Source organism: Coloeus monedula (assembly GCF_965178545.1).
Source record: "Coloeus monedula genome assembly, chromosome: 17".
In the NCBI taxonomy this organism is placed as follows: Eukaryota; Metazoa; Chordata; class Aves; order Passeriformes; family Corvidae; genus Coloeus; species Coloeus monedula.
In genome coordinates, this window is record NC_138797.1 from 5178597 (window position 1) to 5206578 (window position 27982).

The window sequence follows — 27982 nt, forward strand, 5'->3', positions numbered from 1 at the left end:
TGAGCAGCGCGGGGGGGTGCGGTAACCTGGTCTCTGAGCAGGGATGTCAGATTCACCATTCCTCTGTCTGCTTTAGGCTTGTCGATGAAGGGAAGTTTGTGGGCTTGAGAGGTTGAGCTGTTACCACTCTGAACACCAGTACTAATGTGAGATGCACTCCTAATTGGTTGGGCTGACTGCTTGGCTTCTTGCGAAGGGGTACAAAGGGCAGGACCCCACTTTTTGCGCTCATTACGGGGGCGACACGGAGCCACCTCAGTTTCTACCCTGCAGCCGAATCCCAGCTCAGGTGGTTGCCATCTGCCCCATTCCTCCCGCAGCCCGGCCCGGGGATGGGGCTGTGCAGGGACAAACCCGGGGCTCGGCAGGTGGATAAACCTGGGCTCGATAAACAGCGAAGGGCAGGCGACGGGCTCCAGACTGCGAGGTGCTGAGGGCTCTGGCCCCCGGCCAGAGAAGCACTTAGAGCTCTCCCGGCCGTTCCCGAGCTCACGGGGGAGTTCTGGTGGGGTTTTTGTTGTTCTTGCAGGCGGTGTTGGGTTGCAGCGGCAGAGCCGAGGCGCTGAGCGGGTGCGGAGCAGCCCCGGCTGGGCAGGGCTGCCCGGGGCGATGGGCGGCTGTGGGTGCCCGCAGGAGCTCCGGTGAGCCGGGATCCTCCTCCAGGCTCCTGCAGCTCCTAATACCCACTGCTGGCCCGAGTATCCCGTTCAGGGGGCTCCCACTGAGATAAGGGAGCTGGCACTGCTTTGCTCTCCACGCTGTTGCATAATAGATTTTTCTTGTTTCCTACTCACACACACATACGTGTCTTTTTCCTCTTTCTCCCTGGGGGCCGCCTGACCCCCCGGTGCCCCTTCCAGTGATGGGAAGCCTGGGGATGACCACATGGCTGTGCTCAGTGGGATCCACAGTGCTAAATAGCAGGAAGACTCTTTTTGTAAATCTCTTTTTCTTTGCCAGAGTGAGTAGGCTGGAGGCTTTTCCGCTGCCCCCGGGCAGGATCGGTCCATGCCGGCCAGCTGAGGTCAGGCTGGGCTGGCAGTGACCCTGTGGCTCTCACTGCACCAGTTCTCCCCAGGGAGACACAGACCCAGCAGTGCCTGTTGAGGGGGTGGGTGTTTGCTTGGAGGCTGTCCCTGATAAACCCATCCTGGAAAGTAATCTGGCTAAACGTTCTTTTTGTTGGCTTTTTTTATTTTTTTTATTTTTTTAAATTGAATCAGTTTTCCATTTTTCCAAAAATCCTCTGGAGGTGGCGATTTTGCAACCCTCAGAGCCTGTTCCAGGCTGTCCTTATCCTTACATGTTACAACACCCTATCCATCAGCGGGTAAATGAGCCTTGGATGAAGTTTCAGTTTTAAATGACTTCAAGGGTGGATCTGGTTTTCATGTAACCAGAGGGTAATTTGGGGGTTTTTTTTCTTACATGATGAGGGAGGTGGATCTGGGGTCAGCTTTTTCTTTCTGATGCAACCCACTCCTGCTGAAAGGATGGCTCTTTGCCCAGAAATGTGACCCTTTTTTTTGTTTTGTTTTGGTTTTTTTTCCTTCAGTGCTGGAGGCAAAGGGGGGCCAGGCTGTTTCTTCTGGCAGTGGGCTGGAGGGAAGTTTGGGAGGCTGTGAAGGGCACAACTGTTTGTACAGCCGTGGCACAGCTCAGTGTGCAGTGTGGAACTATGTGGGGAGCTCAGAGCATCTCTGGGCTGGATGGGCTTTGCTGCCTCCTTCCTGGAGCCTCTCCTGGCTCCTGTCTGCACACCCACCCGGCAGGGCTGGAGAGGAGCCAGCCCACTCCAGGCCTCCCATCTCATCCGCTGCTCATCCGTCCCTGCCTGCTGCTGGTTCTTCTCTGGGGCATCCAGCTCTGCCAGGCTGCAGCAGGGCTCATATTCCATCAGAGAGCTTCCCTCTGCCATCACTGTGGGACCAGGTTCTTCCTCTCTTGCCACATCCCAGATGGGATAAGGACCAGTTTGTGCACTCTGTCTCTCAGCACACTCTGGGAGAGGGCAGCTTGGGGAGGCTCACCTTGGTGACAGAGGACTTGTCTTTGGAGGGCTTACCCCTGGTCACCTGCCCTTGTTCCCCTGCCCAGGTGTGTGTGTGGCCTGTGGAGCTGGGACCCCACCAGGTGCTTGACCCCGTGTCTTTGCCCACATCCTTGGCAGGCCTTTCCCAGCAAGGGCTCAAGGTGCAGCCCCGTGGTGGGACACGTGGGTTGTGTCACGGAGCCCCCACCACCACTGATTGGGAAACTCGCTGGTGCTGAGCATGGCAGAGCCTCCAGAGTGTCTCTGGGAGACCTGAGCTGGAGCCAAATCCCTCCACCCCTCCTTTCCCTGGTGGCTCCTGGTCCTGCGCTGCCGGAGGGAGGCCTGGTGCAAGGCAGCATCGCTTCAGCCCTCGCTGGTTCAGGATGGTGGCATTTGTGCTTGCTGTGCTTCCTGCTCAGAGTCACTTCCTTGCAGCTGTGAGGGGGCCAGGAAGGTGTTGGAGGCAGCGGGTGGGAGAGGCTCTGTGCTGCTCTGTGGTGAGAAGAGGGCTGCACAAACCAAACCCCAAAGCCGCCTTCCCCGGCACTCTCAGGCAGGTTTGGGAGGACGAGAGAGAGGAGCAAGCAGCTGCAAGCATGCGTGGGCTGCAGGTTCCTGCCCGATCCTCACGGAGGCTGCCCTTTGCCCTAGGAATTCCCTGCGTGCTTTTGGCCTTGATAAGCACCTCACTTGCTCCGGGGCTCTCTCCACTGCGTGGATTTTAGGTATGCACTTTGTAACCACAGCTCTGCCTCACTGCTTAGTAACCTGTTGGTGCTCTGTGCAGGGAGGGGTGAGCACACGGCCAACACTGCAGCATCCCAAAGTGCAGACAGGATGCTTGCAGTGTGGTGCAAAGGCAGGCCAGGAATATTGCAGCACCTTCCTTTGGTAGTTAGTTATTGCCTGGTAAATTACTATGAAAACCCATCTGCCAGGTTTTTCCCCACTGTGTTGGTCAAACCCTGTGTCCTCCGAGGACAGGATTAGCCTTCAACCTCCCTGTGCATGTCCTGGATGCAAAGACCTGAACTGTGATATGGGGTTTTATGGGCTAAAATAACCCTCTGCGTCACTATGGATGTGAGCACATGGGCAAGGTTATGGCAGGGCATGCTAACATTTGAACTGCCAACCAGCTCCTTTCCAAAGGGTAGGTGATGCCTCAAAAACTCCTGCTTAGTCTAGGAAGCTTGTCTGTCCTTCCTTTGCAGCCCCAAGGAACTGGATCTTTCTCTGCTCTTGTCACAACTCGGTGAGCTTTGGAGGGTTATTAGATTCACAGAATATCCTGACAAGGATCATCAAGTCCGACTCCTGGCTCTGCACAGGACACCCCCAAAATTCATACAGTGATCAGTCTGGATATATCCTGTGCCAGGCAATGAGCAGGCTGCCATTGTCTCCAGAGACACCCACAGTGCTGCACAAGAGCAGGATCCAAGAGAGGATCCCACGTTCTTTGTGCTTTACAAGTCCTCCCAAAGTCAATCCCTGTGTCTGCCTTGCCCTGGGGTTTGGAGAGAGCATCATCTCTCATGATACAGTTTAGTGCTGTCGGTGGCTGCTGCGGGTGGTGAGCAGGTCACATTTCTGCCTGGTTTTGAACTGCAGTAAATAGAAATGAAAGGCAACACGATCCACAGTGAGCACAGTAAGTGGAGTTTAATTGGGATGAATTACATGCCAGGTTTGCAGTAATCTCCGTCCTGCATTGCTCAGAAGCATCATCTGCTTTGGAAACGTGACTCAGAAATGTTGTTATTTGATTCCCACGAGTATTTAAGAAATTATTTTTCCAGGAAGCAAAGATTCTTGGGTTTGGGTTGGGTTTTGGTTTTTGTTGGTTTTTTTTTTTTTCTTTTTTTTTTTTTTTGCCTTGCTGCTGTTGTTGTTTTCTCTTTGTTCTATGGCAATAGGAGTCCTTTCCCAGAATTTCCTCTGGGGAGGGAGGCTGTGAGATGCTCCCTTACCGGTGTCTCTTCAGCTCTTTCTCCTTGCTTGGCACTAATGCTCCAGCATGCTCACAGCTGCCCCTTCCGGGGGATCCCTGTGGGGAAGACATTCAACCACTTTTGGGGAACACGGAGGAAAATGGGAGATGGTGGCTGGGGGAACCTCCTAGGGAAGCAGTAAGAGGGGGCTGTGCTTACAGGCTGCAGGCCTGGGGCTGCCATCATGTAATAGGTGGTAACCCAGCTCTTCAGATGACTAAATCCACTTCATCTGTGCCCTTCCTTCTCCAGTGCCAAGGGAATTCCAAGCTATTCACTGAACATCCCCTTTGTTTTCCCTTTCTCTCAGTGGACATTCGTGAAATCAAAGAGATCCGTCCAGGAAAGAACTCCCGCGATTTTGACCGGTACCAGGAGGATCCATGTTTCCGACCAGACCACTCTCACTGCTTTGTTGTCCTCTATGGCACAGAATTCCGGCTGAAGACCCTCAGCTTGCAAGGTAGAGCTCTCGTGGCCCTGGGGTTGTGCCAGCACAGGGCTGAGGCAGAACGTCATCCTCACAGGACCTAAACAGCCTTGTTGCTTGGGGACAAAGATAACTCCCAGCTCTTGGGAGCTGAAGGAGGAGGGAGTGAGGCATGCAGGGGCAAGAGGTTCAGCCAGCCACATTCATCCCACAGGAGAGGAGCAGGAGCTTGCCAGGGAGAGGAGTCAGCCAGAGCAACTGCGTGGTGGGGCAATGTTACCAGAAAGGGGATGAAGCAAGGAATAGGGGATATAAAGTGCTGGGGATAGTCCCAAGAGGTTTGGGTTGGTGATCAGCCTCTGTGTCCCTTCTTCCCACTTCTCCTGTGCACTTCCCACAGCCACTTCTGAGGATGAGGTCAATATGTGGATCAAGGGACTGAACTGGCTGGTGGCAGACACTCTGAGGGCACCCACCCCCCTGCAGATTGAAAGGTGAGGAAAACTTGTCCTTTCCCTGTACTCGTTTTCTTTTTTCCCTTTTCTGTCTGTTTTGACAGAAAAAGGTGAGCACAGTGACCCTCTCTGAGCTGCACAGACCCAGCACTTCTGCCTCTGCACTCCAGAGGCTTCATCCTGTTGACCCCAGAGTTTGATCTCATGCATCAGGGAGAAGGAGTTTTACCATGAAATTGATGTTTCCCCGTGTGCACAGCCTGTATTATCTGTAGCGCTTCAGTGCAGAGGCATTTTTAAAGCAGAGCATGTCACCTGTATGAAAACAGGGTAGGCTGCCCCTGGAAAGGGGACAGAGCTGGGTTCTCTGGTGGGAAGGAGGGATGTGGGAGTGGATGGTGTGGCACTGAGCATCTTCCAAACGCAGATTGGAACATGGGCTGGTTGTTGAGGAGCTGGGGCTGAGTGTGTACCTGTTTGTGCCTTCCTGCCCAGGTGGCTCCGGAAGCAGTTCTACTCCCTGGATCGCAACCGGGAAGACAGGTAAGGAGGGAGAAACTTGCAGTCGTGTTCAGGGAAGGGTTTGAGCTGGGAGGGTTCACCTTTGACTTGAAACCCCAGCCTTCGTTTGGATTTTTTGTTGGGTTCTTCAGGCTTTTAATGTTCATTTCTAAGGAGCCTTAAATCCAAGTCCCAAACTTCCCTGGCTGATTTTAACTGAATTTTTAAAAAGCATTAAGAAGCTGTCTTGTTTCCCTGACCTGTTTCTCAGCTGTTTAGACCCAGTAACACCTTGGGAGCCCACAGCTGTGAAACACCTTTCCCCCAGCTGGCACCACCCAAGGAAGCAGACATCAAAGAGCCAAGAGACAGTTCAGGACACCCCATCAGGGCTGAACTGGGTTGTGTTTATTCCTCTCTACCCTGTTTGGTCTGTTCTCATTTTCTGAGGCCCACGAGGCCGTGGATCATCCCGTTGCTTGGCTTTGTGGGGCTCTTGGGTGAGTGAATGCTTAGTGATGTCCTAGCAAGTAAAATGTCATGCTTGTACCTGTCATGAGGAGGTGAGAGAAGGGAACTGGGTCATGATTCACCATGAGATAAGGGAGGAGACATTTTCCTGCTGGGGAGGTGAGTTCCACCACGCTCTGTTCTCAGTCCCACTGCCATCACCAGCTTTACAGTCCCCATGCTGGCTGCCTTTCTGCTCTTACTGAGCTGCTGCTGTTTGCCTCCTTTCATCCCTGGGACAGCTTTTCCCCTGTGATGTTAACTGAGCCCATTAACCTTTCAGCATTGATCTCCATGTTAATGTGCTCCCCTGGGAGCATCAGCCCTTGCCCCCCGGCTGCTGTGGAGCACGTGGGCCCCACCTGCCCCCTTTCCATGCTCCGATGTCTGGACAGGGCTCGCTGCAGAACACTGGGGTACAGAGCATCCTCTGCTTTGTCCTTGCTGTGTCCCTCCCAGGACAGCCAGCCAGCCCTGACCAGCCTGCCAGGGGATAAATTCAGCCTGTCCAGGAGCAGGGCAGGAGTGTGTTGCGTGGGGAAAATCCTGCTGCACTGGACATTTTTGCCTTTGCAGTGATTTATACTGTGGCGTGACGAGAGGACTGCTGGCTGCACGGGGATTTTGTGGAGGAGGGATAAATCCTCGCCGAGGCAGAAAGGGAAGGAGAGGAGCTTTAATCTGTTGCAGCTGCTCTGCATATGCTACACACCTTTCAGATCCAGGCTTGGGTTGTATACACAGTGGTGGCTGGGCATAATATTTATAAATAAATATTTTATTTATAATAATTCTGCAGTGGAGAGCACTGAGGCAAGTGCAGGAGTAGCTGTGTGGAGGTTTTGGAGGAGGAGTGCAGGAAAAGTGAAAATAATTGGTCCTTTTTTCCCTCTAAAAACTGTAAAACTCATGAAATGGCATCCCAACAGTACAAAAAGCGATTGCATGTACAGATCTGTCTGGCCAAGGCAGGTCAGCAGAGCTGACAGCCAGCCTGTTGCATCCCTGCTGTTTCCATTGATATCACCTTTCTATTAGCATTTAGAATTAAGGCAGCAAAATCCAATATATTCCTTCCCTGTCAACCACAAGGGTTTTGCACTGAAACCTCTCCCTAATTAGGAGAGCTGCTGCTCCAGCCCAGGCAGTGAGAGGAGCAAAACAGCAACAGAGGGGATGTAGAAAGATTTTGGGGTCTTCCCATTTTACAAACATTTTACAAGCATCCGTGTGTTTTCCGCAAGGTAGAGGCTACAGTTATGGGACATACACATCTCCTGGATTAAATTGTGGCCCTTGTGAGGCGTTTCAGCATTAAATTTAATATCACTGAGCTCTTTGCCTTTGCTCCTCAGCCTGGAAGTGGGTTTTCAAAGGGAACAGTGGGTTGTGATTTTTTGGGTTTTTTTTTTTTAAAAAAAGAAAAAACAAAAACCACTTGCACACCATCCTTGATCCTTTCCAGAACAGGCAGGGTTTTGGCAGCTGCAGAAATCATTCCCAACATTTGTGTACCCCATGCCTCAGCCTCTTGTGCCGGAGCCCTTTCCTCTTCTTTCCGCCTTCCCCGGCTGGGTGCCGGGATGTCCCTTCCAGCACACTGCAGATGGTGGCTGTTTTCACTGGCTGCTGGGCCTTTGGGTATTTGTTTTTCCAAGGGAGGTTAGGTGGAAAGAGGAGGATAACAGGATGCTGGGGGTTTTTTTCCTAACTGCTGTGGAGGAGACTGTTTCACCTCTGGCCAGGAGAGCTGCCCATGGCTGGGAGCAGCATTTACAGCACTGAGGGCTGGCAGGGGAATATTTCCATCCCCTGTGAGAGGGCTAGGCCTCTGGCCTGTTTGTCATGAAACCTTAAAAAAGTTCCGTAGAAAAAATCAGTTTGTTTATTTTGTTTTTACTTTCCAGTCTGAAAACACTACCAAGCTGTTAATGCAAGGTCTCCAGCACTTTAACACCATGAATAACACACAGTTAATAAAATCCTTCCATACCCTGTCCTCCTCCTGAAGCTGAGAGGGAAATGCTGGTCACAGCTTTGACAGGACTTGCTCTTGTCACATCAACGAGCAGTGCTGTGCTCCAGCACCTCCTGTGAAACAGCTCAGCATCACCAGAGCTGAGTGTCAGCCCCAGCAGGTCTCCAGGGATGTCTGCTGCTGGTTCTGCTCTTCCAGCCCCTCCTGCTCTTTTTCCATGAGCTTTTTTGCAGTCTCATGCTCTCACCAAGAGGGGATTGCTGCAGAATGGCCCTGGGGAGTCTGGGTGTCCTGTTGGGGGTCCCATGACAACTGTTACGTGCTGTGGCTCCTGACACATGAGGGCATCTCTCGTTGTACTCCTGGCTTGCTCCACACATTTCCCTGTCACCCATAGCTGGGACCCCCTGCCTGGGGGGTGTCACACAGCACCCTGCACATGAGCATGGCTGCTGGGTGTGTTGGAGAAGGGAAGGAGCAGGATCTCTTCCCCAGAGCACTCACTCTGAGTCCCCAGGGTGACTTCACCTGCCCAGGGAGGTGGAGGTGCAGGGGGAGATACCGGCGCCGAGTGTGTTGCTGACTGTACAGCTGTGAGGGATGAGGAGGCTGAGGCCATTTCCCAGCTTTTTTTTTCTTCTTTTTCTTTTCCTGTTCTACCAGTGAGTGGCAGGACCCTGTAATGTCCTGGGATGGCTGGGTGCTGGCTTTGAGCACGGCACAGGAGCTGGGCCAGGTCCTGCTCTGGCCGTGTGTGTCCGGGTCCCCAGGGCTCTGAGCCCAGGAACAAGGGCTCTCTGTGTCCCGCTGGCTGCCGAGCCCTCGCCTCTGCAGCGCCTGACACCAGCCGGTTTCTCCCTCTCCATGGAGCTCCCTCCATCCCTCCTCCTTCCTGTGCTGTTTGAGATCACCCTGCTTTCGGGGGAGAGCGTAAAAGAGATGTGGTGTACATGTCAGTGCCAGCGTGCACCACCCGGGTTAAATCCCCTGTGCAGGACATCTTCCCTGGTATTTGTATACTTGCACCCCAAAGCCATAAGGATTTCCAGGGTCAGGCTTGCCCTACGCTTTGTGGGATGGGGAGCATCCTGCGTTCCCACGTGCTCAGTGGGGGACAAAAGCACCATCTGTGATTGCAGGGGTGGACTCCCAGGACTTGCTTTTAAGGCAGGAGCTGCCAGAAAATGATTGGACACAGACCCCTCTGCTACTAAATCCCGCAGATGGGAGGCATCCTCGTTTTTCCTTGCTGCAGGGCTGTTGCCCCATGTGGGGACAACTCCAGAACAGGCAAAGGCAGCCCAGAGCTCCTTCCTGCCTGTCTCTGCTTGCTGGGGTGTGTGATCCTGCTCAGTGTTGATACTGGAGCTTTCCCTGGTCCAGGAACCGGCACATTTGGTGAAGGGCCTTGGGAAGCACAGCCACACTGGCTGCTCTGTGCCTGCGGTGTGTGTGGCTGGGAGAGCCCAGCTGGACATGACGTGGCAGTGCTGTGGCTGGGGACTGAAAATGGCTTTTTTCCTCTCCTTAAGATAAAATTAGCTGAGTCCTAACCACTTAGAGAGCCTGTCCTCCTCCAGCAGGCCAGGGAGTGGGTTTTGGAAGGGGGTTGGTCACCCAGCATCCATGTTGGGGCACAGATACTTGAAAAATGCTTATTTTCTTGTCATTCCTTTAAAGCAGTGGGTGCTGCCTGTCAGCTGTGGCATCAGCTTGAGTGGGCTGAGGGTGCTGGGCTCACCCTGCTCTGTCAGAAGCTTGTAGGAGCAGAGTTTGCAGTCCCCACTGACAGTGCAGACATGTCTCTTTGCTCCCCACATCCTCCCCTTTGGTCTCAGCCTCAGCATCATTCTGGGGTCACACATCCGTCCTTGTGTCACAGTTGATGTCCCTTTGGGCACAGCCTCTCCGTGCATGTGGTGTTCCAGCCCCGGGTGAGACCCCTCCACCCCAGACCTCCTGAACACGTGTCTCCTCTTTCCCCTGCCGAGCCAGGATCTCTGCCAAGGATCTGAAGAACATGCTGTCTCAGGTCAACTACCGTGTCCCCAACATGAGGTTCCTGCGGGAGAGACTCACGGTGAGTGCATGACCCCTCAGCTCTGGGGACCCTCGGCACTCCATTGCCTGCCTTTGAGCAAAACCTGCTGGTGGTTAAGATCCCAGGGAGTGTTTGCATATTGCAGAGCCTCCCAGCCTTTCCTGGGAGGGCCCCCACCCACGGTGGTGACTGAAGAGGTGCCAGCTCCCACTGGGTGCCACACCCTGGCCCATTTGTGGCCAGCACCCTCTTCTTACCCCACCCTGCCTCCCACACTCCCCTCATTGCTCCTGGATCCAGTCATGGGCTTGGTGCTGGTGGGGTAGAGTGCAGACCAGCTACCAGGTCCTGCATCCTGGCTCTTGCAACCCACTGCCACCAAGTGATGCTCTGCCAGCATCACCACTGACCTGGGGATGAAGGGTCATCTCGTGATGACCAGATGACCAGCCATTCCCACCAGCACAGAACTCTGAGGCCAAAGAGTGGTGTATCCGAAGGAGAGCACACACTTTGGGTCTTGCAGTTTCCAGACACTTCAGATATTCTGGGCAAACAAAAAATCAAGTTATCCTTTTGTAACTGTTCAGGTAAGTGGTGACACTTTATCATCGTGGTGATGCCTTCATGTGGGTGGGCCTGGGGAATCGTGGAACTCATTTTGGGATGTGCCTGTGTCCTGGGCACTGCAGGGTCCCACTGCCCCAGCAGAGACTGTGGCAGATTTGTTAAGGTTGGAAAAACCCTCTAAAATTATTGAGTCCAACCGTTACCCTGCCATGTCCACCACTAAACCATGTCCCCAAGTGCCACAGCCACATGTTTTTTGAACATGTGCAGGGATAGTGACTCCACCACTGCCTGGGCAGCCTGTTCCAATGTCTGTCCACTGTTTTCATGAATTTTTCATATTATCCATTCTGAACCTCCCCTGGCACAACTTGAGGCCATTGCGCAGGAGGCAAGGTCTGGACAGGTTTTGGCCTTTTCCTCTTTTTTTCCGTGGGGATACTGGTGGGAGGAGACACTCCTTCAGCCATGCAGAGTTACCTGTGGTCCCTGTAAAACCTCTGGCTTTGATTTCTTTTTCAGGATGTGGAGCAGAGGAACGGGGATATCACGTACGGGCAGTTTGCACAGCTCTACCGCAGCCTGATGTTCAGCGCCCAGAAAACAGTAAGAGCTGAATTCTCCAGGGGAGGAGAGGGAAGGGAGAAAGCATATTTCTAACTGGGCATTCCCTGTTAATTGACTTCTTAACCCTCGGGGTGAGCTCATCTCCTGGGAGTAAAGGAGTTACTGAGTGCAAACCTAATGCTTGTGCTTCTTCTTTTGCAGATGGATGTCCCGTTCTTGGAAAGGTGGATAATTCTCTGTGTTTGCTGGGGAAGGGGCTGTTTCCTTTTTGCTCCATAACATGCTTTGGGGCCTGCAGCAGGATGTTGGGATGAGGCATTATGCACTCCTCCTGCTCCTGTGCTGCCTGTGGTTCTGTGCTCTGAACAAGCATCCTTGCTGTAGACATTTCAGCTCAGGGCAGGAAGGGCTCCCTCCCTCCCAGACATCCCAGTGAGATCCAGCTCAGGTCAATTGGTTGATGTGAAGTGATCAGACCTTGAGCCATCTCCCAGGGATTATGCTCATGGTGGCTGCAGAGCCCTCCCCACCCAGGCTGTGATAGAGAGAGCTTGAATTTAGATGCTGGCGCTAAAGAGTGAAAGACTTACTGACTTGTCCAGGTCGTTCCCAATGGTTTCCTTCCTTTTTTCCCTCTAACCATAGAAAAGAGTTGTCAGGACCCTCCGCAGACTGTCTGGCTCATCCCTCTGCCCAGGGCAGCCAGTGCTGCCCAGTCCACTTCGGGTTTTGTGGTGTTAGTGCCCAGCATGGCTCTTGGCTGTCCATTGTGGCTCACAGCAGTCATGGACCAGTCTTTTGAGATTATCAGCTTGCCTTCCTGAGTCCATATTCTCTGCATACCTGTAGGTCTGTCCTGTGCAGTCACCCTTTAACTGCCCTGCCCCTATTTAGTTCTTTACACTCAGGTACAAGCCAGACCCTCTATTTTCTTTTTTTTTTTTTTTTTTACAAATCAGTCCTTCTAATGGTTTTTGCTGCCCTTCACCAGAGTTTCATGCTATCATGCCCTCATCTGTGTGAATCCTGTACTGCTCCTGGAGTGGTCCCTGGTTCTGAGAGGTGGACATGTGTTTGCTCTCCTCAGCTCATCCCACTCCACTCCTTCAGTGCTGCATGCTCAGGGCACATCTGGCTGCACATGCCAGGGAGGTGGCAGATGGCATCTCACGTGATGTGCTGCACGAGTGACTGAAGCTTCTCTCTCTCTGCTTGACTCAGGGGTGGAGAAAGGTCTGAGCACTTCAGGGTGTCGCTGCTGGAGCTGCAGAAGTTTTTGCTGGAGTACCAGAGGGTGAGCTCAACACAGGCAGTGGAGAGGGACAACGGGGCAGGCACTGGTGACATTAGGGATGCAGTGCTCCAAGGGCAGCCTTGCTGTGGAGCTGGGATGATTTGGCTGTGGGCTGCTCTGCCTGGCACAGCACATCTGTCTGGAGTGGGAGGTGTTGCAGGGGAAGCGCTGGGGAGGGCAAACCTGAACTCAGCCGGGCACCCTGGCCTGAAAGGAACCAGGAGATCTGGGAGGAGTGGGGGTCCCAGGAGGCAGGAACTGATCAGTGGAGGTTGACCCAGTGCCTGTGACCTTGGCTGGTTACCAAAGGTTTGCTGCAGCCAAGAGGTCCTGTCCATCCTGTTGCTCAGGAGGTGTCAGCAGTTCCTGAGGAGTACCTGATGGATTCAGCTGCTGATCTTTCAATTTAAAAGCAATCTTGGGTCATTCAGCAAGCACAATGTGCAGGTGCAAGCACACACACAGGCACCAGCAGTGCAGTTGTGGGCAGCACAGACCCCTTGGCTCTTGCCAGGCTCCTGTCTCCTCCAGGAGGGCAGGGCTGGCTGGCAAAAGCACTGCCATGGCTTGTGGCTCCTGCTCTGCCCTGTCCCCCAATGCCACCTCCCTGCCTGTGGTCTGCAGCCAGCAGGGAGTTAACCAGTGGGGAGATGCAGTGTTTTGGTGGCTAATAGAACAAACCCAGGGAGAGAGAGCCAAAGGAAGCTGGGTTGGCTTCTGCTGCTGAGGGAGGAGGGATGGCAGATGTGTTCAGAGGAGCTATCAGAGAGAAAAATGCACAGCATTGAGAAAATGAAGCCCACTCAGAAGCAGGGCAGATTTCCTCCTTGTGTGCTATCCAGCATGTGTGCTATCCAGCATTTGTGCTGACAGTTGAGTTCCTGGCAGAGATGGTCTTGCATCAAAAACCGCCTCCTTAATGGTTAAAGCTTCTAACTGGATGAGCTGCATGTGGTTTGCAGTAATACATTCTGAAATGGCTTTTTTTATGTCTCCCCTGGGCTTTGCAGGAGCTCTGGGCTGCAGATACCCTTCAGGTACAGGAATTCATGTTCAACTTCCTGAGAGACCCTTTGAGGGAGATTGACGAGCCTTATTTCTCCCTGGACGAAGTAAGACACCTTGAAGGTGGTGTGTGTGGAGTGGGGTGATGCAGGGGGTGACATCCCTGGTGTGATGTGTGCTGTGCTGTGACAGCTCTGTTGTCTGTGCCTTTGCTGCAGGGTGGGGGTGCTGGAAGGGTCACAGCTCCTGTGAGCTGCGTGGCCCTGGGAGATGGACGTGGTTGGCAAAGGGAATGGCTTCTGGGCTGTCCTTTTGTGCTGAGTGTGTGCAGCTGGGAGTGCTCACCAGGCAGTTCATCTGGAGGAGGGGAGGGGCTGCCTTGGGGTATGTAAGGATCTCTTCAAAGCAAGAAGAGCTGAAAAAAGAAAACAGTTAGAGATGACCATGTCACTGGCACTCTGGACTAAGCCAAGGTCCCTTGACCCACATGGCCTTTGTAAGCTATTGCTTGCCATGTGAGCTGCAAAATAAAATTCAGAGCCATTAATTTGTCTCCAGCTGGGCCAGAGGATCTGGCACACAGATATCTGGCACAGCTTAGTGGGTAGGTGGCAGTGCCCAAGCTGTGATCACTGGAGCACCCTGGCTCAGGTAGCTGCTGTGCTGTAGGGCAGCCCTGGTCAGTCTGTGCTGGATTCTGCTGGCACAGAACGGGAGATGCGTGTGAAGCTCAACCACAGCACCCGGCTCCTCTGCATCATTAACGCATTTCTGTTTCTTCCTGAGCAGTTTCTCACCTTCCTGTTTTCCAAAGAGAACAGCATCTGGAACTCACAGCTGGACATGGTGTGTCTGGAGAACATGAACAACCCTCTCTCCCATTACTGGATCTCCTCCTCACACAACACGTAAGGACTAGAGCAGGGCTCTCTCCACCCAGCTGCTGTCAGCATCCTTTTCTCATGCCAGGGTGGGAGTCTCCTGATTTTGCCTGATTCCAGTGATGGGTCAAGTAGGCTTTTCCAAACCAAAGCCAGAACACCAGAGACCTTCCTCTTGGTGCCCCACTCCTCCCTTCTGTCATTTAGCCATAAATGTTTTGCTCAGATGTTGCCAGCAGCACACATCTGCACAGACCTTCAGGTGCCTTCACATCCTGAGCTGTCACTCTGGTAGTTTCTCACCATCAGCAATGTCATTCTTCAGAGCCCCTCAGGACAGCTGTGATAAACCCCGTCAGGCTGAAATTGGCCATTTTCTGCTCTCTGCTGCTAGAATAATTTTGCAGGAACTGCTTTCTGTGCAGACAGGCTCTGTCTGTGCTCTGTGTTCATGCTAACCCAAATTTAAAGATCTGAGAGCCTAAGCCAGCTGAGCACCCCGAGGGCAGGCAGTGAGATCCTGTCAGCCTGTGAGAGCTGGTCTCAGGCTACTGGGGGCTCTTTGTGGCACCAATGCTGATATTATCTCAGGAGCAGAGGCTGGGCCTCAGAGAGGTGCTGGCAGCCCGCTGCAGCAGGGGCAGAGCTGAACCCCTTGCCCGGGGAAGGCGGCGGCTGTGGAGAAACGCCGCTCCCGTCATTCCCTCGTGGCAGAGGCAGGTCCACAGTGTCCCAGCAGATGCCTGTGCCCACAGCGGGGGCTGTGCCACTGTGCTGTCTCTCTTGTCACTGTGCTGATGTGTTGTCTCACCTGGAAGGTACCTGACGGGGGATCAGTTCTCGAGCGAGTCCTCGCTGGAGGCCTACGCCCGCTGCCTGCGCATGGGCTGCCGCTGCATCGAACGTGAGTACCCCGTGCTGGCCCTTCTGCCTCGGTCATCACAGCAGCTTGTGGTGCTCAGGGGAGGCTTTGCAAGGCAGAGCTGAAAGCTGGCATGGCCGGTGGAAATATTAACACCATCATGTGCAGAGAGAGCTGAGGTTGTTTGCTTTGTGGGACTGGGTGATCTGTGCCCAAGGTTTTGGTCCCACAGAAAGATCAGGGCTTTCACTGATCACCTCATTCCTTTATTGCCTTCCAGTACATTTCACAGCAGCACTTGGCTCAGTCCATCTCGTGTCCATGTCTTGCCTGTATTCCAGCCTGTGGGCTAAGCTTCCCCTGTGGGTCTCTTTCAGTGGATTGCTGGGACGGTCCAGATGGCATGCCGGTCATCTACCACGGACACACCTTAACCACCAAGATCAAGTTCTCTGATGTCTTGGTCACTATCAAGGAGCATGCCTTTGTCACCTCTGAGTGAGTACAGCAGAACTCCAGCTGGCAGAGCAGAGAGAGGGTGGAGCCAAGGCTGTAGCAAAGTGGAGCTCACCTTTATGCAGAGCTGCAGCGCAAGGCCTGGGATGTGGTGGGAAGAAAGCGTGTCATGTCTCCCAGCCAAAGGGAGATTTTCCCCAGAAAATGTGGGAGGGAGGGCGGGCTTTGGGTAAACCCCAGTAGCTTGCCAGTCCTTCTCCCCCCTGTGCACTCCCGTAGGGTGGCTATACTGGGTGCTCAAGGCAGCACAGGTTGCTGTTGATGCGAGCTGCTCCTGGAGGGCACAGAGGCCAGGCTATGAGACAGAGCTCAGAAGTCCTTGGTTCCATCCAGAGCCCATGCTGGCTTTAATGGCTCTTCTCCTTCTCCCAGTTTCCCCGTCATTCTGTCCATTGAGGACCACTGCAGCATTGCTCAGCAGAGGAACATGGCTCAGAATTTCAAGAAGGTCTTTGGGGACATGCTCTTGACCAAACCAGTTGATATTTCTGCTGATGGCCTTCCCTCTCCAAACCAGCTCAAGAGGAAGATTCTCATCAAGGTGAACTCCCTTGCCCAGCACGGCTCCTAAGTGAGGGAACGAGGGCAGAATGGGGTGAGGGTGTGGGACTGAGGGCAGCTGCCTTTGGATGGGGCTGGTTGGCAGTGGAAGTGGAGACCTGATGCTAAGAACAACTGGAGACAAAAAGCTCTCTTGCTTCAGAGAATCTGCTGGGAAATGAGCTCAGCAGCTGGGTGCTGCCTTTCTTTGAGGGCATGGGGGCTGTTGGTATTTCAGCTTCGGGAATCACCTTTGGGAAGAAAGGATGGGACTTCAGTGCTACTTGATGATCCCTGTGGCGTGGGTCTTGGTTCTTCAAATCTGGAGGACCCCACTGCAGCAGACCTGGTGGTTTAGGGCTATTCACCAGGAAATCCATGCTTTTTGGGTGTCTGCTCCCCTCAAGGTGCCTGATCCCCCCTCTCGTCCCACAGCACAAGAAGCTGGCAGAGGGAAGCGCTTACGAGGAGCTGCCCACGTCCGTGATGTACTCAGAGAATGACATCAGCAACTCCATCAAGAATGGGATCCTCTACCTGGAAGACCCCATCAATCACGTATGTCTGTGCCATGGTCACCCTGTCCCTGCTCTGAGGGCTCCATCAATGACATGGTGGCTCTGTCAGGCGCTGTGTGTGCTGGAAGGAAGGGCTGTGGTGCGAACGATTGAAGAGGCTCTTGGTTTGTCTGGTTCCTCAGGCATCCCTGAAGGCTGGGGGCATTTTATGCTGGCTCTCTCTGTGCTCTTCCCTAGGAATCTCCTGTGGGCCTTCGCTAGAGGCAGAAGGCTGAGCTAGAGGGAGCTCTGGGCCAAGGCACTGCAGCCTGTGATTTGTGCTGCAGGAATTTCAAAGGCTGCACTTCCAGCCCTGCCTCCTGCCAAGTGCCTGCACACCTGACACACCTAAGCACAAGTTTAGCTTTGTAAAGCACTGAGTGTTCATTACTGTGTGCATTTACTCACACACAGCCCACCTTCAGCAGCTTTACTCTGCTGAGGGTCTGTCTGGCAAAGCCACATGCAAATGAAATGATTTTTTTTAAAATACATGCAATGGTAAATCCACATTACTGTCTCTGATGTCTTCACCTCAGATTGCCCCTGTGCTGAGTCCCTGCAGACTGTTTTCTTTTTGCATTGATTTGCTCTTCATTTGGTCATCTCCTTTTAATATGTGTTGGGGTGTTTGCAGTGTGATCTGTCACATGCTGGGTTTTTTTGCTACTGATAAATCCATGCTTCAGATCTGGGGGATGTCTTGGAAGCTCCTGTGACTCACTGGAATCAGTGTTGGTGACTGTCCTTCACTAACCCCGCTTGTGCTGGTCAGGAAGAGGTGATCCCATGGGTGGGTGGTGGGCAGTTTGGTGCTTCCCCGAGGGTCTCTTTGCCAGAGTTTGTTTCCTTGCAGGAGTGGAACCCACATTACTTTGTGCTGACCAGCAGCAAGATCTATTACTCTGGGGAGACAACCAATGACCAAGGAAATGAGGATGAGGAAGAGCAGAAGGAGGTGAGGGCTCCCCTGTGTGACTGTGAGTTGTTCCCTAAGGAAAAGACTTGACTGCCCAAGAGGCTGAGCGCTGCCATTGCCAGCTGACTTCAGGGGGAGATCCTGTGGAGGGGAGGATGGGAGCTGCTTCAGGAGCTCCCTGGTCCTGGCTGGAAGACCCCTGAGCAAAGCAGAGTCCAGCAGCACAAGCCTTCCCTCAGTAACCCATGACGATGGTTTTTCCCCCTGCCAGGTGAGCAACAGCACCGAGCTGCACTCCACGGAGAAGTGGTTCCACGGGAAGCTGGGAGCGGGACGTGACGGGCGGCACATCGCGGAGCGGCTGCTGACGGAATATTGCATCGAGACAGGGGCCCCCGACGGCTCCTTCCTCGTCAGAGAGAGCGAGACCTTTGTAGGAGACTACACCCTCTCCTTCTGGTGAGGGCCCCGGCCCCAGCCCACTGCTCTGTGTCGCTCCAGGGGTTGTTTCCTCTTGACATTTCCTTCAGTGGGGGGGTCCCGTTCCCCAGTGGCCTGTGAGCAGTTTCTCCCCTATTTCCGTGCCCCAGCATCATGTCAGCTCTCTGTCCCAGTGCAGAAGGGTCAAGTTCCTTGGGATCCTTATGCAGCCACTCTCCTGTGGGGCAGGAATGCCATGTCAGGCTGGAGCTGTGCCTGAGGCAGGTGCAAAATCTCCATGGACAGCCTTGGCTTACCCCCTTCCCTCTGTCCCTGTTCCTCAGGCGCAACGGGAAGGTGCAGCACTGCCGGATCCACTCGCGGCAGGACGCCGGCAGCCCCAAGTTCTTCCTGACGGACAACCTGGTGTTCGACAGCCTCTACGACCTCATCACCCACTACCAGGAGGTACCACTGAGGTGCAACGAGTTCGAGATGAGGCTCACGGAGCCAGTGCCACAGACCAATGCCCACGAGAGCAAAGAGTGAGTGCGTGTTTGTGTCCATTGGGCAGCTGGGACACTGATCTCTCCTCAGCCATTCCTCCCTTGCTGGGGCTTTCTGGTCCCCACTTTTTCCCTGTGGAGCTCTGTCACAGCAGCCATGCTGGCCAGCTTCATTGTTCATGGAGCTGAAGGTCACGGAGGCTCAGTGCACAGAGCACAGAGCTGCTGGGTTTGGTTGGGATGCCCTCGCCCATGCCGTGCCTCACCAAAGGGCTCTGATCCTTCCTGCCCCGTTGCAGTTCCCATCTTCCTCTGGAGGATTCCAGGAGCCTTTTAGGGGCTTGAGGGGAAGCGCTGTGCCATGGCAGAGGTGTGGGTCGGGCTGGGTGAGTGTGACCTGTGCACAGTGATGTGTCTCCCCTGACAGGTGGTACCACGCCAACCTGACGCGGGCCCAAGCCGAGCACATGCTGATGCGGGTGCCCCGCGATGGAGCCTTCCTGGTGCGCAAGAGGAGCGAGCCCAGCTCCTACGCCATCTCCTTCAGGTGTGTCCCTGGGACGAGGGTGGTGGGTGCTGGAGGTGGAGCTGGGGTGCTGCGATGTGTGAGAGAGCATGAGAGGTGCCATCAGCCTGATGTGAGCCCGCCCAGAGCTCCTCTTGCTCTGGGGTGGTCCTGAATAAGTCCTAGAGATTCTGCTCTTCCTCCCATCTTCCAGTGGGAGATGGCTGTGCTCAGCCGCCATGATGCCTTTTCCTGGTCTTAAAATCAAGAGTCATACACGGTTAGGAGGGGAAAAGGGATTTTACCTTGGTATTTATTCTTAAGGATCCTTAGGTGTACACGTCCAGGTCATATGCATCGAGATGTACCCCACCGAGTCTTTCTCTGTCTCTATGTCTCTCTTCTTCCGCGTGTTCCCGTGTGTGTGTCCCCCCAACATTGGGTATAACATTATAGGCTTTACTAATTAGCATATCAAAGATTCCCCAATGAGAGGTTCAAGTGAGCCCCCCCTCCCCAAGGAACCTTCCCCTGGATGGTTCTATCTTGGTTTACAGAATATGTTCTGGAGAGGACCTTGGGGTCTGGGGCACACTGATCCCTAGCTACGAAGCTTCTAAAATGTTTAGTCTCTTAGCTTAACAAACAAGTCCAAGAATGTAGGCAAAAAGCACCAGGAATACAGAAGCTGTAAAAAGGTATAACAGGGGTATAAAAGAAAAGGCAAAAATCTTCATGGCATCAACCAGACCAGGGGCACCTTTTCCTTTTGGCAGAGACCTTCTCTTGCCAGGTGCCAAGTGGCTTCTCCCTGTCTTTCCTCCCTTCAGGGCAGAAGGGAAGATCAAGCACTGCCGGGTGCAGCAGGAGGGCCAGACTGTGCTGCTGGGCAACACTGAGTTCGACAGCCTGGTGGACTTGATCAGCTACCACGAGAAGCACCCACTGTACCGCAAGATGAAGCTGCGCTACCCCATCAATGAGGAGACCCTGGAGAAGATCGGGACAGCGGTGAGTGCAGGAGCCACAGAATGATGGACAGGTCATTTTTGAGCTGGTGCCTTGAAGTGGTGGTGTGGGAGCTGTCTCTGTGCTTTGCAGCCCACACTTCTTGGGGCTTCCTGACACTTGAGTGGGGTTTGGTGTTGCCCCTCTGAGCCAGGCTTGGGCTGCTGTTTGCAGCATCATCTTTGGTCTTGTGCTTTCCTGGGGCACTCTCCCACCTACCCCAAGGTAGGGGACCTGTTCTCCTGCAGTCATTGCTGTAACCACTGTCCTTTTGCTTCCACAGGAGCCGGACTATGGAGCCCTATACGAGGGACGCCACCCCGGGTTCTATGTGGAAGCCAACCCCATGCCCACTTTCAAGGTACACTCTCACTGTTTGGCACAAAACAACTGGCAGGGCTGGAAGGAAGGTTTAGCAAAGGTCTTTTTGTTTTCCAAGAGCTGTGTTTGTTAGTTTGCACACTCATTTCTAGACCATGGAGAGACAATGGAGGTTGAACATCCAGGTTCCCAGGCTGGGCTGGCTGTTGTTCTGAGCTCTCCACACTAAACCCATCAGTGGCTCTTGGGACAGAGGAAAGTGCCTGTGTGGGGCCATACTAGACTTGTGAGCTCTGCTTTGGCATAAATGGGGGCCTTGATTTGCTCTGCAAGATGTCACTAGGGTCTGACAGCAGGGCTGGATGCTGCCTGTCTGCACATGATGTGCCTCACAGCCACTCAACAAACACATCTGTGGTGGGAGGTGATCTCTCATCCTGTGGGCTCGTTGTCCGTGTGTCCATCCCTGCCCAGCCTCATGGGACCCCTCCTCATTGCAGTGTGCAGTCAAAGCCCTGTTTGACTACAAGGCGCAGAGGGAAGATGAACTCACCTTCACCAAAAATGCCATCATCCAGAATGTGGAGAAACAGGAAGGAGGCTGGTGAGTTGGTCCTGAGCCTCCCTTTTCCCTAGGGAATATGGCCAAACCTTGCTGTCATCATCCACACAGAGGTGTGCCTACTCTAGGAGGGGGGTGTGTCTGGGGCTTGCCTATGAGCTGCACAGTCCCAAAACCTCACAAACCCTGAAAGCAGATGATGGAAGAGCTGCCTGTTCCCCTCACCCCCACTCAGGATACTCTGGGGTCCTGTGGTGGGTGCTGACATTGCCCCTTCCCTCCCTTCCAGGTGGAGAGGAGATTATGGTGGCAAAAAGCAGCTGTGGTTCCCTTCTAACTACGTTGAGGAAATTACCAGTCCCAGTAGCCTGGAGCCAGAGCAGGAGGTGAGTATGGGCATGAGTGGGGCAAGGAGGGTTCGAGCCCCCAAGCTTGCCTGCTCTGCCCAGTGCCGTGCCCAGCACCATGCCCAGCACCATCCTGCTGTGCTTCCTTCCCAGCAGCAGCTGGATGAGAACAGCCCCCTGGGAGACCTGCTGGGAGGCGTCCTGGACGTGCCCTCCTGCCAGATCGGTGAGTGCCAGGGAGGGAGCATTGCAAAGGCCCCTTGAGGCTTCTCAGCCCCTCAGGATACACTCTGCTTCCTCACTTATTGCTTCCTGGGCTCCATCTGTTGTCTCCAGTGGCCAGAAATGGGAATTTCCTATTGTAGAGTCACATGAGTCCTCTGTGTCTGTCTTCTCCCTTCCTTCCTGTGAAGGGCTTGGCTCAGCACCTGCTGTGACCTTGCCCTCTGCTCCCTGTCCCCACAGCCATCCGCCCCGAGGGGAAGAACAATCGTCTCTTCGTCTTCTCCATCAGCATGTCCTCGGTGTCGCGCCTGTCCCTGGACGTGGCAGCCGACACCCACGAGGACCTGCTGGACTGGGTGAAGAAGATCCGGGAGGCAGCTCAGACAGCTGATGCCAGGGTGAGTCTGGGGAGCCCGTGGCAGGGGAGGAGGCATCTCCTGGCCAAGTCCTGGGTTTTCCAGGAGCCGAGGAGCAGGTGGAGGCTGGCAGGGGCGGTGAGGTGACAGCCTGTGACGGCTGGCAGAGCAGTTACAGAGATGGTAAAGCCAGAGCAATCTTGGACAATGTGGCAAGGGGTGGTGGCCACATGGCTTGAGAGGTCCAGGCTGGATATCTGGGAGGATTGGACAACTGGGTGGGTGCCTCAGGAGATGGGGGATCTCCATCTGTGGAGGGAGGCAAGGCCACAGATGCCCTGTGCTGGTACCAGTGCCAGTCCTGCTCTGGGCAGGAGGTAGGACCTACCCAGGCCCTACCTGTGTGATGTCCCCCCATGCAGTCCTGGCAGATCTGTTGGTGGTCCCCTCAGTGTAGGCAGGAGCCACACCAAGCAGTGAGGGTCAGTTTATGAGCTGGGTCATCCATCACCACTGCTCCTACCTGGCCTGACACCTCTCACCCTCTCTTGGCAGCTCTCTGAAGGCAAGATGATGGAAAGGAGAAAGAAGATTGCTCTGGAGCTTTCAGAACTGGTGGTCTATTGCCGACCTGTGCCCTTTGATGAAGAGAGTGAGCATCTGCTGGGCTGGTGGCCATCACAGGCAGTCACTTTAGCATTACAGACCCTGCTTTGGCTGGATCTTAGCAGAGGCCAGGTGTCCAAGGTGTCCAAATCACCAGCTTACCTTGGAGCTCTGGGTACCTCCAGAGGGTACAAGTTCCCTTCCCTATCCCTCTGTTGCTGGGGTCTGTCACCACCCGGAGCAGCTGCTGAGGGAGGGGGCTGGGGAGCATCATGCCCGGTCACCAGGAGCTGTGTTGGTGCTCTCAGCCATTGGTGTTGGGCACCTGGCAAACACCCCCTGGGGCAGAGCAGGGTCTGCACAGCCCTGGTGGCTGTACCAGGGGTGAGAGGATGGTGTTAGGGGTGGTTAAATGTCAGGAAAGGGAGTGTGCTCCTGGCTTACACAGTGCTGTCCCCTCCCAGAGATCGGCACAGAGAGGGCCTGCTACCGAGACATGTCCTCCTTTCCCGAGACCAAGGCAGAAAAGTACGTCAACAAGATCAAAGGCAAGAAGTTCCTGCAGTACAACCGCCTGCAGCTCTCCCGCATCTACCCCAAGGGCCAGCGCCTCGACTCCTCCAACTATGACCCCCTGCCCATGTGGATCTGTGGCAGCCAGCTGGTGGCACTCAACTTCCAGACCCCAGGTGAGGGCAGCAGGGAGGGTGCGGGCTCCTGGGGTGCCCTGTGCCGCATCCAAGCCACCCTGCTCCTGGCAAATGGGGGGCTGGGAGGGGCTCTGGGTCTGGGAAGGGCTCTGCAGGCAGTGAGACACAGGTAAATGTGCTCCAGAGGGCTGGATTGAGCCAAGGAGCTGGACTGGGGCTGGGGATTGTGCCATGAGAGCAAGATGAAATGGAGAGGAGGCAGGGAGTTCCCCCAGGTCCCTGGTGACAAGCAGGGCAGGCAGGGAAGGTGCCAAAGGGGACGGTGCAGCCCCAGGCTGGGGACACCAGCTGGTTGCATGGTCTGAGTCCAGCTGGCTGCTCTTCTTGCCTTTCCCCAGCTTCCATTCCTGCTCCTGCCGTGCAGTCCAGCCTCCCTCTTTCCCTGGCCCTTGCCAAACCCTGCTGTGAGCCTGTTCAGCTCACCAGCACACCAGCAAACGACCTGCCTCTTTTTTCCTGCCGGCTTTTTCATTCCTTCTGTGAATTCAAGCATCTCACAGGGGGTTTGGCAAATGCTACAGTCAGCACAAGGAAAGCTGAAAAAAGCAAGAGGAAAAGAGGGAGGTGACCCATGGAGCACTGGGTAGTTGGGCAGATTGTGCATGAGAGTCACGTCATGGCCCCAACACGTGCACAGGCTGCAGTGGGGCCGCATTGCACAGGCATTGCCAAGGGGTGAGCCAGGTCCTCTTGCCAAGGGCTTCCTGTGAGGCATCAACGGTGGGGGTGATGATCCAGCTTGGGAAAAGTGCACAGGGTCTCCTTCATCTCCTGTATCTCCTGCCTGTGCTCTCCAGACAAGCCCATGCAGATGAACCAGGCCTTGTTCATGTCCAGCGGCCAGTGTGGGTACGTCCTGCAGCCGGCCAACATGAGGGACGACATCTTTGACCCCTTTGACAAGAGCACATTGCGGGGCACAGAACCACTCTCCATCTCCATTGAGGTCAGTACCTCCTCCTGCTGTGGGGGAATGAATGCAGGGTCACACCCCGGTGGTTATACCAGATTTGGGGTGAGAAAATGGTTTTTCTGGGCTCCTGGCTCTGCCTGCAGCTGCTCCTCACCAACCCCCCCTCAGCCCCTGTCCCGCAGCACAGACTGGGAGAGCCCTCGCTGACGAGGCACACTCAGGGGTGCTGCCGAGGGGGCCTGGAGAGGAGTAGCAGGAGCATCCCCGGGTGCTCTCCCCGGAACTCCTGTCCAGGTCCCAGTGCCAGCAGGTGGCATCCACGAGCCACAGAGGTGGCATCCCTGTCCCCAGAGCCTGGCCGGGACTGCCGAGCGCATCCACAGGCTAACACAAGAGCTGTGCCTTGTCCCCTCCTTGTCATTCACTTGCTCCAGGCTCGATGTTTCCATTTCCCCTTGCTCATGGTCCCTCCTGGGGAGATGCTCGAGGTCAGGGCAGACTTTTCAGGCCATTTCTGTGTTGTGCTCCTGGTGATGATAAGAGGAGGGGGGCTGAGGGTGGGGGGTGCCAGAGGATGGGCTGTGGATGCTTGATGAATTATTTTTACTTCCCTGATGGTGGGACCGAGGCTGGATTGTTCCTGTGTCAGCTCTCAGAGCTGCACAGCAGAGGCTCTGCAGGGACATGGGATAGCTTGCCAGGCAACGCTCTTGGAGGGCTGTGCCAAACCAGGTGGCTCTCATGTTTAGACTAGCAGGGTTCAGTAGCCTGTACAGCCATTCCTTGTGGTCTCAGAGCCGAGCTGTGGGTCAGCAGTCTTCTTTGCCAGTCTCCTCAGCTCATGCAGACCTTGGGGAGGATGCAGTGGAGATCCTGCCTGTAGGTGCTCACAGATTTCCTCTGCAGCCACCTCTGTTTTGGAGTGATTCCACCTAGAAAAGCCACGGCCCTTCTCAATGAGGACACCTCATCATGTAGCCTCTGCACCATTGACCCCATGTCCATGTAAAAATTCCCTGCCCCATCTGTTTTCCAAGCTCTTCCTGCACCCCAGGATGCGGCTGACACCACCAAGTGTCAAGAGTCATTGTGCCATAGCCAGTCACTGTCGCCTTTAAGAGACAGGCTTAGCCTCCTGTTCTCTGGCAGAACTGCCTGCTGTCCCCACCAAAGCCAGCTTTCATGGATGGAGAAGCCATCTCGAGCCCAGCATGACTCAAAGCACATGATCCAGTGCTGGCAGCAGGTCCTTCCCCTGCAACAGCAGCGTGCCGACAGCACGGCGGAGCGACATATGGCCATGGGCAAGGAGGGAGCTGCGAGTGCTTTCTCCTGCGAGGAGGCAGGTTGTCACTGGAGCAGAGCACAGACTGTGCTGCAAACACGAGGCAGAGCAGTGGTGGAGCACAGCTCCTTTTTCTCCTTGCACCAAGGCAGGAGGGCCAAGAAGTTTCAGCAGAGACGAGGGTGTCCAGTGTAGTGCTCCCAGCAGGGAACAGTGCTCGGCTGGGAGCCCAGCTCCAGCTTGGCAGGCTGGGGGAGGGACACTGTGGCCCAGGCCTGGCTGTGCCGGCAGCAGGCAGGAACCTGGGGCACTTCAGCTGCTTTTTTTTATGGCTTGCAAGTCAAACTGGGGATCAGGAACACCATATCAGCTTCCAGGGGTGGGAGCTATTTCTCTCCAATGCTGGCTGTCAGTGCCACTTCTCTCTCCAAGTAGCAGAACCAGGGTGATTTATTTGGAAAGAAAATGTCTTGGTATGCAAACACATTTTTTTTCCCCTTTGTTCCTGTCTCTCACCAAGTCTCTCCTGCTCTCTGCTCAGGTCCTGGGGGCCCGGCACCTTCCCAAAAATGGAAGGGGAATTGTTTGTCCTTTCGTGGAGGTGGAGGTGTCTGGTGCTGAGTATGACAATGCCAAGCAGAAAACAGAGATCGTGGGTGAGTGGGATGGTGAAGGGAAGGGAGAGGGATGCACCAGCACTCCTGATCCTGGTCTGAGCCATGGGCTCTGCAGCCAAGCCTGGCCCTGAGCTGGGAGCTGCCCTTGTGCTGCCCCCGAGCTCAGCATCAGCCATGGGGGTGGTGGGGGGACTCAGCAGGGCTGCCCACTCACAGCTGTGTTTTCTGAGCAGCTGACAATGGCCTGAACCCTCTCTGGACCCCGAAGCAGTTCCACTTTCAGGTCAGCAACCCTGACTTTGCCTTCCTCCGCTTCGTGGTGTATGAGGAGGACATGTTCAGCGACGAGAACTTCCTGGCTCAGGCCACCTTCCTGGTGAAAGGCTTGAAGACGGGTAAAGCACTTGGGGCAGCAAGCAGGGGGTCATTGTGGTCTTCACCAGTTCACATTGTTAGCCAGTGAGATGCTGAGTTTCATGGGAGAATGTCCTTGGGCCCCAGGCTGGCTCAGTCCCTCCTGTCCCCATGCCAGGTCCCATCCTCAACCAGCTAAAGGAAGGCAGAGCCATTTGCTAACAGCCCTTGGGGCTGACTGCCACTTGAGAGAAACTGGGGGGTTTGGAGAATCATGGAATCGTAGAATGGTGTGGATTAGAAGGGACCCAAAAGACCATCTTGTTTCAGCCCCACTGCCATGGGCAGGGACACCTTCCACTATCCCAGGTTGCTCCGAGCCCCATCCAGCCTGGCCATGGGCACTTCCAGGGCTGGGGCAGCCACAGCATCTCTGGGCAGAAGAGAAAAAGGGTCTTGGAGGAGAAGAACGCCCTTGAGTTCTGTGCCAGGGCACTGACACCTCAGCTCCTGTGCAGCGAGTGACACCAGGGCTGTCTCTGCTGTAGGTTTCCGAGCTGTTCCCCTGAAGAACAACTACAGCGAGAACCTGGAGCTGGCTTCTCTGCTTGTCAAGATAGACATTTTCCCTTGCAAGGTGAGACTGGCTGCACACACGAGGAGGTGACCATGCTGCAGGGTTGAGGAGCAGAGCCAGCGAGCGCAGCCTGGCCCTGCCCACTCTCCTGCTCCAGTCGGGGCAGTAATTCTCAGTGGTGCCTGGCCTGAGTGCCTGTGGATGGCTGAATTCCCAGTGCTGCTCCATAGTGATGCCCGGCAGGAGAGCAAGCACTGGGTTTGCTTCCTGCAGTAGTCAGGATGTTTCAGGCAGGGTCCTGCCTCTGCTGTGTTTGACTTGTCTGGAAATCCCTTCAGCAAAAGCTGGAGGAGGCGGATTTGCTCTATCCCAGTGCCTGTCTGTGCTCCAAGGCCATTGCAGCTCGGGATCATGGAGCTGGCTGGCCTGGGGCTGTCCCTGTTGGCACAAGTAGAGGGCAAGGCTCCTTCTGAGACAGATGGTTCTTTTATTTCTTCATTTAAAATTATGCTGGTGGGAGGCAGCGATGGCTGTTACAGCAGCTGCACATTGCAAACCCTGAGCCCCTGTGAGCCCTGGACACCCTGCAGGGCAGCCAGGGCCCTGCACCATAACTGCCCTTACTACAGGATCTACTCTTTGAAATCACAAGCCCTTGACTACAACATTTTTTTTTCCCCTGATCCAAGCAGGAAAATGGTGAAATAAACCTCTTCAATGCTTCATCCCTACGGGAACGAGCAGGGGATGGCTCCAGCCAGCTGCTGGCAAGCAGAGGCAGAGAGGGATCCTTTGAGTCACGGTACCAGCAGCCTTTTGATGATTTCCGTGTGTCCCCAGAGCAGCTCGCTGACCACTTCGAGAGCCGGGAGCGAAGGTGAGGCCACTGCTCATTCAGCTCTTCCCAGCACAAGGTGCCCCTCTGCATTCAGTCTGGGTGGAGGCAGATGAATGCAGCTTCCCCACAACCCAGAGCAGAGCTGCAGCCTTGTTTGCTGCGTGGCAGCCCTAAATT

The 27982-nt window shown here is 54.7% G+C and overlaps 1 protein-coding gene across 1 annotated transcript in view; it reads left to right on the forward strand.

The window, feature by feature from the left end:
- Positions 1-27982, forward strand: part of PLCG1 (phospholipase C gamma 1) — a gene marked incomplete at its 5' end in the record, with an annotated part of 42455 nt that overhangs the window by 13732 nt on the left and 741 nt on the right. The window contains 30 exons of the mRNA XM_082292741.1: positions 4340-4492; positions 4860-4953; positions 5410-5457; positions 9899-9983; positions 11037-11120; positions 11283-11305; positions 12303-12375; positions 13386-13487; positions 14170-14288; positions 15080-15165; positions 15501-15621; positions 16012-16180; positions 16615-16737; positions 17593-17694; positions 17927-18114; positions 18420-18620; positions 19009-19128; positions 19917-20097; positions 20378-20455; positions 20916-21019; positions 21267-21363; positions 21481-21550; positions 21790-21947; positions 22461-22557; positions 22976-23200; positions 24019-24167; positions 25961-26075; positions 26270-26431; positions 26939-27027; positions 27660-27844. Of these exons, the coding sequence (XP_082148867.1) occupies positions 4340-4492; positions 4860-4953; positions 5410-5457; positions 9899-9983; positions 11037-11120; positions 11283-11305; positions 12303-12375; positions 13386-13487; positions 14170-14288; positions 15080-15165; positions 15501-15621; positions 16012-16180; positions 16615-16737; positions 17593-17694; positions 17927-18114; positions 18420-18620; positions 19009-19128; positions 19917-20097; positions 20378-20455; positions 20916-21019; positions 21267-21363; positions 21481-21550; positions 21790-21947; positions 22461-22557; positions 22976-23200; positions 24019-24167; positions 25961-26075; positions 26270-26431; positions 26939-27027; positions 27660-27844 (3601 nt within the window). The remainder of the gene's footprint in view (positions 1-4339; positions 4493-4859; positions 4954-5409; positions 5458-9898; positions 9984-11036; positions 11121-11282; positions 11306-12302; positions 12376-13385; positions 13488-14169; positions 14289-15079; positions 15166-15500; positions 15622-16011; positions 16181-16614; positions 16738-17592; positions 17695-17926; positions 18115-18419; positions 18621-19008; positions 19129-19916; positions 20098-20377; positions 20456-20915; positions 21020-21266; positions 21364-21480; positions 21551-21789; positions 21948-22460; positions 22558-22975; positions 23201-24018; positions 24168-25960; positions 26076-26269; positions 26432-26938; positions 27028-27659; positions 27845-27982) is intronic.